Raw genomic sequence first — 10,000 nt, 5'->3', positions numbered from 1 at the left:
AAAGAAAGAAAGAAAGAAAGAAAGAAAGAAAGAGAAAGAAAGAAAGAAAGAGAAAGAAAGAAAGAAAGAAAGAAAGAAAGAGAAAGAAAGAGAAAGAAAAAGAAAGAGAGAAAGAAAGAAAGAAAGAAAGAAAGAAAGAAAGAAAGAAAGAAAGAAAGAAAGAAAGAAAGAAAGAAAGAAAGAGAAAGAAAAAAAGAAAGAAAGAAAGAGAAAGAAAAAAAGAAAGAAAGAAAGAGAAAGAAAAAGAAAGAAAGAAAGAGAAAGAAAAAGAAAGAAAGAGAAAGAAAGAAAGAGAAAAAGAAAGAAAGAAAGAAAGAAAGAAAGAAAGAAAGAAAGAGGAAGAGGAGAAAGAACACTCTGAGGAGAGCTCTGAGAGCCGATTGCAGGGAACAGACACACCCCCTCCAAAAAAAAAAAAAGAAAGAAAAAAGAAACTAAGAAAAAGAAAGAAAGAAAGAAAGAAAGAAAGAAAGAAAGAAAGAAAAGAGCTGATTGGAGGGAACAGACACACCTCCTCCACAGTGAGCACGCAGGAACAGAGCTGAGGCTGTCAATCAAGGGCTGTGTGCCGAAGCTCCCTTCTCGGTCACCTTTTATTTATTAGTGTCAGGAAAATTTGTCAGAATGCAGATAGCAGAGGAAGGAGGCAGCAGACAGAAATGACACTTAGTGCTCTGGACTGAGATAAGTACACACTACAGAGGGGTGTGCTTTGTTCAGATTTCATGGTGAGGTTTTCAACCACTTTAACTAGCGGGCGGGTGGGGGGGCAGGCGGGTGGGCGGTGCTTACCAGCAGGACTTCTCACTTTAAGTTGGTGAAAGGATACAAGTTGACCCTGAGGATTTGCTCGGGGGACGGTCTGCACCACAGAGGAGGTCACCTGATCCCAGAATGCCGTCCCCCTGCCGGGATATAAAATATGAATCAAGAATCATACAGTTTGTCAGGACAACTAAAATGAACAAAAGTACAACCCAAAGTGCGGAAACACTCAGTAATGTGACACTTCCAGGTATTTATTCCCTCTCACAGAAATCACAGGACTCTCGCTAACAATGCCTTCATCTGCTTCTCTCTCCAGAAGGACAGCGCCATCTTTGTTTAGGCATAATCCAGGGTCCCCATCTACTTCCTGTACTGTGATTCTGGCTCAGGGATGCCCACTGACACCAATGATGGGACACTATTCCTTCCACTGACACTAATGATGGGGCACCATTCCTCCCACTGACACTAATGATGGGGCACTATTCCTCCCACTGACACTAATGATGGGACACTATTCCTCCCACTGACACCAATGATGGGGCACCATTCCTCCCACTGACACTAATGATGGGGCACTATTCCTCCCACTGACACTAATGATGGGGTACTATTTCTTCCACTGACACCAATGATGAGGCACTATTTCTCCCACTGACACCAATCATGGGGCACTATACCTCCCACTGACACCAATGACGAGGCACTGTTCCTCCCACTGACACCAATGATGGGGCACTTTTCCTCCCACTGACACCAATGATGGGGCACTTTTCCTCCCACTGACACCAATGATGGGGCACTATTCCTCCCACTGACACCAATGATGAGGCACTTTTCCTCCCACTGACACCAATGATGGGGCACCATTCCTCCCACTGACACCAATGATGAGGCACTTTTCCTCCCACTGACACCAATGATGGGGCACTTTTCCTCCCACTGACACCAATGATGGGGCACTATTCCTCCCACTGACACAGTAAACTGTCCTTGTGTTTAGATAGACCCCTGTCCTACAGTAAGAATCCATACTGAGATGTACTAAGAGGACCTGTCATGGTGCAAGGTGTAGCGCTGGCCCTGCCAGACACAGAGAGTAAAGGAATCGATAGAATAACCCTCCTGCATGAGAGGAGGAAGCAGCCTTACCTCCTGCAGACCTGAGCCGTATGCAGAAACTTCATGCTGGGCATCGGACACAGGGAACGGATCAGCTCCCAGGGCTCCAGCCCCATACTGACCATGCTACAAGACAACCAACAATACTCATCAGGAGACAAAGTACATTTTATGTGCTGACATTTTAACACATAAGCAGGTCAATGGCTTAAATGACTAACTGGCTTCCAAAACAAACATTTAAATCACATTTGAGTGACTATTATGGACTAGAGCTGTGTCTCCATCCACTGTGTTCATCAATAGAAACACACAACCCCATAACCTAGACAGGGCAATCCTCTGTTACGCCATCCTGCTTTGTCTAAACTTACAGACTGGCGAAAGGCTGCCTTGTCCACTGTTAACCTGTTCCTGCGAAGACCAGAAGTTCAGGGAAGCAGCACTAAGAAATCAGACGCCAGCAGTTGTGAACTGCAAGTGGTGGGGGTAAGAATTTTAGAAAATAGTTTACTGAGGAATGTGTATTTTATTATACTCAATATGTTAAGCTAAAAAAAATACTGAGGGTTAAATACTACTTGGATAGTTTTTGTTAAGAAATATAATGTTCAACTGCAACAATCAGAGGACACCATACCACATTTGTATACAGAAGTGAGCAGAAAGAGAACTGATAGGAGTTACCTCCTTGTCTTCAGGGAATACACGGGATAGAGAAGGCCGGCTAGACAAGAAGCAATGTGAGCATTCATTGCGGTGAGGGAGACTACTGGCTGAAGACCGGAGGAAGAGAAGGTTTTTTTCTCAGCTGTGGAGGCCGCCCTCTTCATCACATCGTCATTGGAGAAGAGTAGGACCCCATCGCAGTACCTATAAAACAAGCAGATGTTTTCACTTAGATGTAGAATGGGACCCCATCGCAGTACCTATAAAACAAGAACACGTTTTCACTTAGATGTAGAATGAGACCCCATCACAGTACCTACAAAACAAGAACACGTTTTCACTTAGATGTAGAATGGGACCCTATTGCAGCACCCATTAAACAATGACACGTCTTCACGTAGACGTAGAATAGGACCCCATTGCAGTACCCGATAAAACAATGACACGTCTTCACTTAAGGCCCGTACACACGATCGGACTTTTTGACAACAAACATGCAAATTAGCTGTTTTAAGGCAACATCCGACCGTGTGTACACTCCATCGGACAAACTTTTTCGGTTTTCATCGGACTTTTGTTGGCCTTTGCGAACGGACAAACTTTCCAGCAACAAAAGTCCGATGGAGCAAAGTCCGATCGTGCGTACACAAAGCCATCGGACTTTTGTACAAACTACAGTACCTGCCCGCGAGAATGTTTCCAGCGTGATCCCACTGCGCTGGTTCTTGGCGACAGGGTACTGTACATCTTGCGCTGGCGGCCCCCCACCCCAAAGCACCTTGTCCCCATGTTGATGACGATAAGGGCCTCTTCCCGACAACCTTGACCGTTGGTTGTCGAGGTCTGCGGGTAGAGGGCTTATCGGAATCGGGCCCCCCACCCTATGTGAATGAGTATGGGGTGCATTGTCAAGTGTCAATAAAAAAAACACTAGACAGGTTTTTAAAGTAATTTATTAGGCAGCTCCGGGGGTCTTCTTGCGACATCGGGGGTCTCTTCCGACTTCTCCGCTCTCTCCGGCCTCTTCTCCAAGTCCCCGGTTCTTCTCCTGGGCTCCTCCGCTATCTTCTGCTCTTTTGCCACTCTCTTGCTAGCGGTGGCCCGGTCTTCTCCGTCGTCTTGCTCCCTCTTCTCTTCTTCCGATGTTGACACGACGCTCTCTCCCGCTGTAATGCCGTGTGCGAGGTGCGCAACGACTTATGTAGGCTTGGGGCGTGGTCACCGGTTGATGTGACCCGGTGACCCCGCCCCTTATGACGTCACAGTCCCGGGGCATGATGGGACTGTGATGTCATAAGGGGCGGGGTCACCGGGTCACATCAACCAGTGACCACACCCCATGCCTACATAAGTCGTTGCGCACCTCGCACACGGCATTACAGCGGGAGAGAGCGTCGTGTCAACATCGGAAGAAGAGAAGAGGGAACAAGACGACGGAGAAGACCGGGCTCCTCCGCAAAGCAAAAGAGCAGCAAAAGAGCAGAAGATGGCGGAGGAGCCCAGCAGAAGAACCGGAGACCTGGAGAAGAGGCCGGAGAGAGCGGAGAAGTCGGAAGAGACCCCCGAAGTCGGAAGAAGACCCCCGGAGCTGCCTAATAAATTACTTTCAAAACCTGTCTAGTGTTTTTTTATTGATACTTGACGATGTACCCCTACTCATTCACATAGGGTGGGGGGCCGGAATCTGGGGGCCCCCTTATTACAGGGGGCTCCCCCATTCCGATAAGCCCCCTGCCAGCAGACCCCGACAACCAACGGCCAGGGTTGTCGGGAAAAGGCCCTTGTCCTCATCAACATGGGGACAAGGTGCTTTGGGTTGGGGGGGGGGCCGCAGGGCGCCCCCCTGCCCCAAAGCGCCCACCCCCCCATGTTGAGGGCATGTGGCCTGGTACGGTTCGGGAGGGCGCTCACTCGTCCCCACCCCCTTTCCTGACCGGCCGGGCTGCGTGCTCGGATAAGGGTCTGGTATGGACTTTGGGGGGGGACCTGCATGCCGTTTTTTCGGTGTAGGGGGTTCCCCTTAAAGTCCATACCAGACCTAAGGGCCTGGTATGCTCCTGGGGGGGAACCCATGCCGATCTTTTAAAATTTGGCGTGGAGTTCCCCCTCATGATTCATACCAAACACCTGTCGGCAATGCTTGTCGCTCTTCGCGAAAGGAAAAACACATTTTTCCTTTCCCGATGAGCGAGCCAGCACGGCGCTGGCTCCCGCGACAGGGCTCGCAGGTGTCAAATCTCGCCGATAACAGCGGCCAGATTGACACAATGTCACGGTCACCTACTGTACAAACACGCATGCTCAGAACCAATGCAGGAGATCAGACAACAATACAGAAGTTGACCAAAAGGGTGGTGGTAAAGAGCTGAAAAACCACATGATTTGGTGAAAGTTGGATGAAAAAGTCCTGCCGTGTGTATGCTTAGTTTACGGCCAACGCCCTTTGTACAAACATCCACGGGAAAGTTTGTACAAAGTCCTATCGTGTGTATGAGGCTTTAGATAGGTGCAAAATGAGGACAAAATATGATGTGTCAAAATTCTCCAATATAAATGTGCAGCACTGCAGGAGCTGAAGCCAGACTGTGGGCTCAATTTTGATTTCTTATAATGCCCCCCCCCCCAGGCTAAGTAAAATTTAAAAAAAAACTCCAGCTGCAATACTCACCTTCAATCTGAAGCTGTCCATGCAGTACTGCTTCTATAGCACAAGATGTCCTTTTGAGCTGAATGGCACCAAGGGCCCCCCCCCCCACCCAAAACACTGAGCCTTCCCTTGATGGGAAGTCACTGCAGCACCCTTTATTTGCTGAGTACTAATGCGGACAGCAGCCAGTGATGTCCTCTGCACCAGTACCTAATTGTGACCAGGTATCAGCCTTTTGCCATTCCTTGTACAGCAGAGCTCAGACTGGGAAAGGGAGAAGCAGCACAAGGAGCCAGTCAATTGTACTGCTGACATGCTGATAGGAGAAGAGAGCAGAGTGACACAGAGACAGGCTCATCGGTTTGTTGCTTCTCCTTTCACAGTCCAGTCACAGGTAAAACAGCTTCCATATATGCGTTTTAATTGCTTGCCTGGAATTCAGCTTTAAAAGGGAAAACAAAAGGCAATTTGTCATTATCAGTGGGAAGTTCCTCTTGGCAACCAGGCAGCCTGACTCTGTGATAAGAGCATCAGCAAATCATTATATCCAATAACAGAAGGACCCTCAGCTCACCTCTGCAGGTAGGACAGGCAGAGCAGGGAGTTGTAATGCTGTAATGGGGTGTCGCCGGTCTCGTGGGGTGCCGCAGTTACGCTCAGTAAGTGACCCGCCGGATAGTTGTCTCTGATCTCCTGACACAGATGGGAACCCAGACCTGATGGAGCAAACGCATTCAAAATATAACCAACACCCACAAAGAACACAAAAATATTTCAAGAATGTCTTTTTTATAAGGAAAACACCAATTAAAAAATGATAAAAACACAGAAGAAACAGAAGACGCCATTGATATATTATTTATACATTCCCATTACATCCTGCAGGCAGCTAAAATTTTCTGTAAGGCCTCGTTTACACTTGTTTCACAATGTGGCCTAAGGCTCCATTCACACTAGCGCGTTTTTTGATGCATTTTGCATTTTGCAGAAATGCACGGGAATTTTTTAACATGGGTTCCTATGGAACATGTTCACATCAATGCTTTTTTGTATCTCTGCGTTTTTGGAAAGGGTCGGGGACTTTTTTTCATGCAAAAAGCAGCGTTTTGCATGTAATGGTTTTCAATGGACAAGCATCAAAAACGCAAGTGCACCGTTTTTGCAGCGTTTTTGATGCGTTTTTGGTGCGTTTTTGGTGCGTTTTTGCCGTTTTTTTTTTTTTTTTTGTAATTTTTTTTAAGACTGTAAAAAAAAATGAAAAAAAAAAAAAAAAACGCAAAACACAAATCGCGGCAAAAACGCGGCTCAAAAACGTGCCAAGCATGAAAAAAAAACCCCCAAAAACGCTCAAAAGCAACATGCATAGGTGTGAATCGAGCCTTAGACAGGCTTTAACCACCTCAGCCCCGGAAGGATTTACCCCCTTAATGACCAGGCCATTTTTTGCGATACGGCACTGCGTTGCTTTAACTGACAATTGCGCGGTCGTATTTCGTTGCACCCAAACAAAATTGACGTCCTTTTTTACCCACAAACAGAGCTTTCTTTTGGTGGTATTTGATCACCTCTGCGGGTTTTTATTTTTTGCGTTACAAACAAAAAAAGACCAACAAATAAAAAAAATATATATATATATTTTTTTTTTACTCAAACTTTAAACAAAAACAAAATGATATCTATCTATCTATTTATAGATATATATGAATAAATAATATATATATATATATAGAGAGAGAGAGAGAGAGAGAGAGAGAGAGAGAGAGAGAGAGAGAGAGAGAGAGAGAGAGAGAGAGATCTCTATCTATATATATATATAGATATATATATATCTATATATATAGATAGATATATAGATATATACAAATTTATTCATCAGTTTAGGCCAATATATATTCTTTACATATTTTTGTTAAAATAAATAAAAAAAATAAATATCGCAATAGGCGTATATTGATTGGTTTGCGCAAAAGTTATCGCGTCTACAAACTACGGGATAGATTTAGGAACTTTTTTTTTTTTAATTGTTTTTACTGGTAATGGCGGCGATCTGCCATTTTTAAGCTATCCTTCCTGCACGAAGCGACTTACAGGCACGTCGATTCACACAGGAGAGTCGGCCTGCTGCAGTATATCTGCGTGAGCTGGTCGGCTAGTGGTTAAAGCGCTCTGAATGCCAATCGAAGCTCCTGTCACTAAATAAAATGGTCACCTCAGAGTCCTGGTCACACGTTGCGTTTGCTCCCATGTCGCTTTCTTGGTGCTTCAAAGCGTCTCCAAAGCCTCCACAGAAGTCTATGACAACGCTCGCACCTGCAGCTTTTGAGGGGCTTTTATTCAGCGTTAGCGAGTATGAGATATCCCAGGATGCACTGGGAAACCAACAAGTAAACCAGAAAGATGTCATCAGCAGTAACTTCCGGTTCATGTGTATATATTCTGGGAGTGTCTGGTGCAGACGTCACATCTGGTGTGCAGTGTGGAGCAGCAGGAAGGTGAGCGGAGTCCAGACTGGAGCTGGAGCAACTAGCAGATTGCACATGTGGTGTGCAACATGGGAACCCTCTAGCAGAAGGTGAGCGGGGACCGGAGAGAGGACTGAGTTGCAGAGGATCAACAGAGCTGGAGGACCGGAGCAGAAGAAACTAGTGAGGTCATATGTGGTGCGCAGCATGGAAGCAGTATAGCAGGAGGTGGTCAGGGACCAGACAGAACAGAGGGTCAGCAAACCAGAGGATCAGCAGAGCTGGGGGTTACTGCCGAGTGGGGGGATCAGCAGAGCTGGGGTTACTACTGAGTGGGGCATCTACAAAGCTGGGGTTACAACTGAGCAGGGGATCTACTGAACGAGAGCACCAATACTGAACAGGGGTACTAAAGAGATGAGAATGGCTGAGTGAGGGTTCCTACTGAGTGGGGGGGGGGGAATCAGCAAAGCTGGGGGTTACTACAAAGCAAGGGTTGAGCAAAGTTGGGGGTACTACTGAGCTGGGGGATCTCCTGAACGAATGACGTCATCCTAAAGCTGGTGGAATCCCTTAGCGAGAAAGCTGGAGATGGAGGTCTCCTCAAGGTGGTTGGTGACAAATCAGCAATAGCAGGATAGCTATGCAGAATAAATAGTCACCAGGTCCCATGTATTGTTCCCTCGCTGTGCCTGGTGACTGAGATTCTGCAAAGGATTCCATCAGCAACACAACAATCACTTCTCAGCCCTTTGGCTAAGATCAGGTGTAGTATCTGTAATTATCAGTTTCTGGGAACAAGTTTCCTTTCTTCCCGAATTTGTTCTCCAGGCTTGTCCTCTGTTATAGGTAGGACTCTCCATAAGTGCTAATGCCTTTCTGCACTTGTCTAGTTGGGGGCTGGGAGGTACAAGGAGCTCCCTGTGTTGTGCCCCCTTGGGGTGGAGTCATGCAAACTACAGGAGATGATCAGAGACTGCAGACATAGTACTGGAGATGATCAGAGACTGCAGACATACTACTGGAGATGATCAGAGACTGCAGACATACTACTGGAGATGATCAGAGACTGCAGACATAGTACTGGAGATGATCAGAGACTGCAGACATAGTACTGGAGATGATCAGAGACTGCAGACATAGTACTGGAGATGATCAGAGACTGCAGACATAATACAGGAGATGATTAGAGACTGCAGACATAGTACAGGAGATGATCAGAGACTGCAGACATAATACAGGAGATGATTAGAGACTGCAGACATAGTACTGGAGATGATCAGAGACTGCAGACATAGTACTGGAGATGATCAGAGACTGCAGACATAGTACTGGAGATGATCAGAGACTGCAGACATAATACAGGAGATGATTAGAGACTGCAGACATAGTACAGGAGATGATCAGAGACTGCAGACATAATACAGGAGATGATCAGAGACTGCAGACATAATACAGGAGATGATCAGAGACTGCAGACATAATACAGGAGATGATCAGAGACTGTAGACATAGTACAGGAGATGATCAGAGACTGCAGACATGGTACAGGAGATGATCAGAGACTTCAGACATAATACAGGAGATGATCAGAGACTGCAGACATAATACAGGGGAAGATCAGAGACTGCAGACATAGTACAGGAGATGATCAGAGACTGCAGACATAGTACAGGTGATGATCAGAGACTGCAGACATAGTACAGGAGATGATCAGAGACTGCAGACATAATACAGGAGATGATCAGAGACTGCAGACATATTACAGGAGATGATCAGAGACTGCAGACATAATACAGGAGATGATCAGAGACTGCAGACATAATACAGGAGATGATCAGAGACTGCAGACATAATACAGGAGATGATCAGAGACTGCAGACATAGTACTGGAGATGATCAGAGACTGCAGACATACTACTGGAGATGATCAGAGACTGCAGACATACTACTGGAGATGATCAGAGACTGCAGACATAGTACTGGAGATGATCAGAGACTGCAGACATAGTACTGGAGATGATCAGAGACTGCAGACATAGTACTGGAGATGATCAGAGACTGCAGACATAATACAGGAGATGATTAGAGACTGCAGACATAGTACAGGAGATGATCAGAGACTGCAGACATAATACAGGAGATGATTAGAGACTGCAGACATAGTACTGGAGATGATCAGAGACTGCAGACATAGTACTGGAGATGATCAGAGACTGCAGACATAGTACTGGAGATGATCAGAGACTGCAGACATAATACAGGAGATGATTAGAGACTGCAGACATAGTACAGGAGATGATCAGAGACTGCAGACATAATACAGGAGATG

At 46.1% G+C, this 10,000-nt stretch overlaps 1 protein-coding gene and 1 pseudogene across 1 annotated transcript in view; one reads left to right on the top strand and one right to left on the bottom strand.

Annotated features, from left to right (window-relative positions):
- LOC141145633 (tubulin delta chain-like) overlaps window positions 1-10,000 on the bottom strand; it is a 45,566-nt gene that overhangs the window by 8,744 nt on the left and 26,822 nt on the right. Inside the window, exons 8-11 of the mRNA XM_073632471.1 lie at window positions 5,781-5,922; window positions 2,578-2,763; window positions 1,921-2,016; window positions 830-905 (exon numbers count right to left, since the gene is read on the bottom strand). Coding sequence (XP_073488572.1) covers window positions 830-905; window positions 1,921-2,016; window positions 2,578-2,763; window positions 5,781-5,922 — 500 coding nt within the window. The remainder of the gene's footprint in view (window positions 1-829; window positions 906-1,920; window positions 2,017-2,577; window positions 2,764-5,780; window positions 5,923-10,000) is intronic.
- Window positions 8,405-8,563, top strand: LOC141146471 (U2 spliceosomal RNA; annotated as a pseudogene).

Source organism: Aquarana catesbeiana, linkage group LG05 (genome assembly GCF_042186555.1).
Source record: "Aquarana catesbeiana isolate 2022-GZ linkage group LG05, ASM4218655v1, whole genome shotgun sequence".
In the NCBI taxonomy this organism is placed as follows: domain Eukaryota; kingdom Metazoa; phylum Chordata; class Amphibia; order Anura; family Ranidae; genus Aquarana; species Aquarana catesbeiana.
Note: the sequence above shows the minus strand (reverse complement) of the source record. Positions and strands in the feature narration are given on the sequence as shown.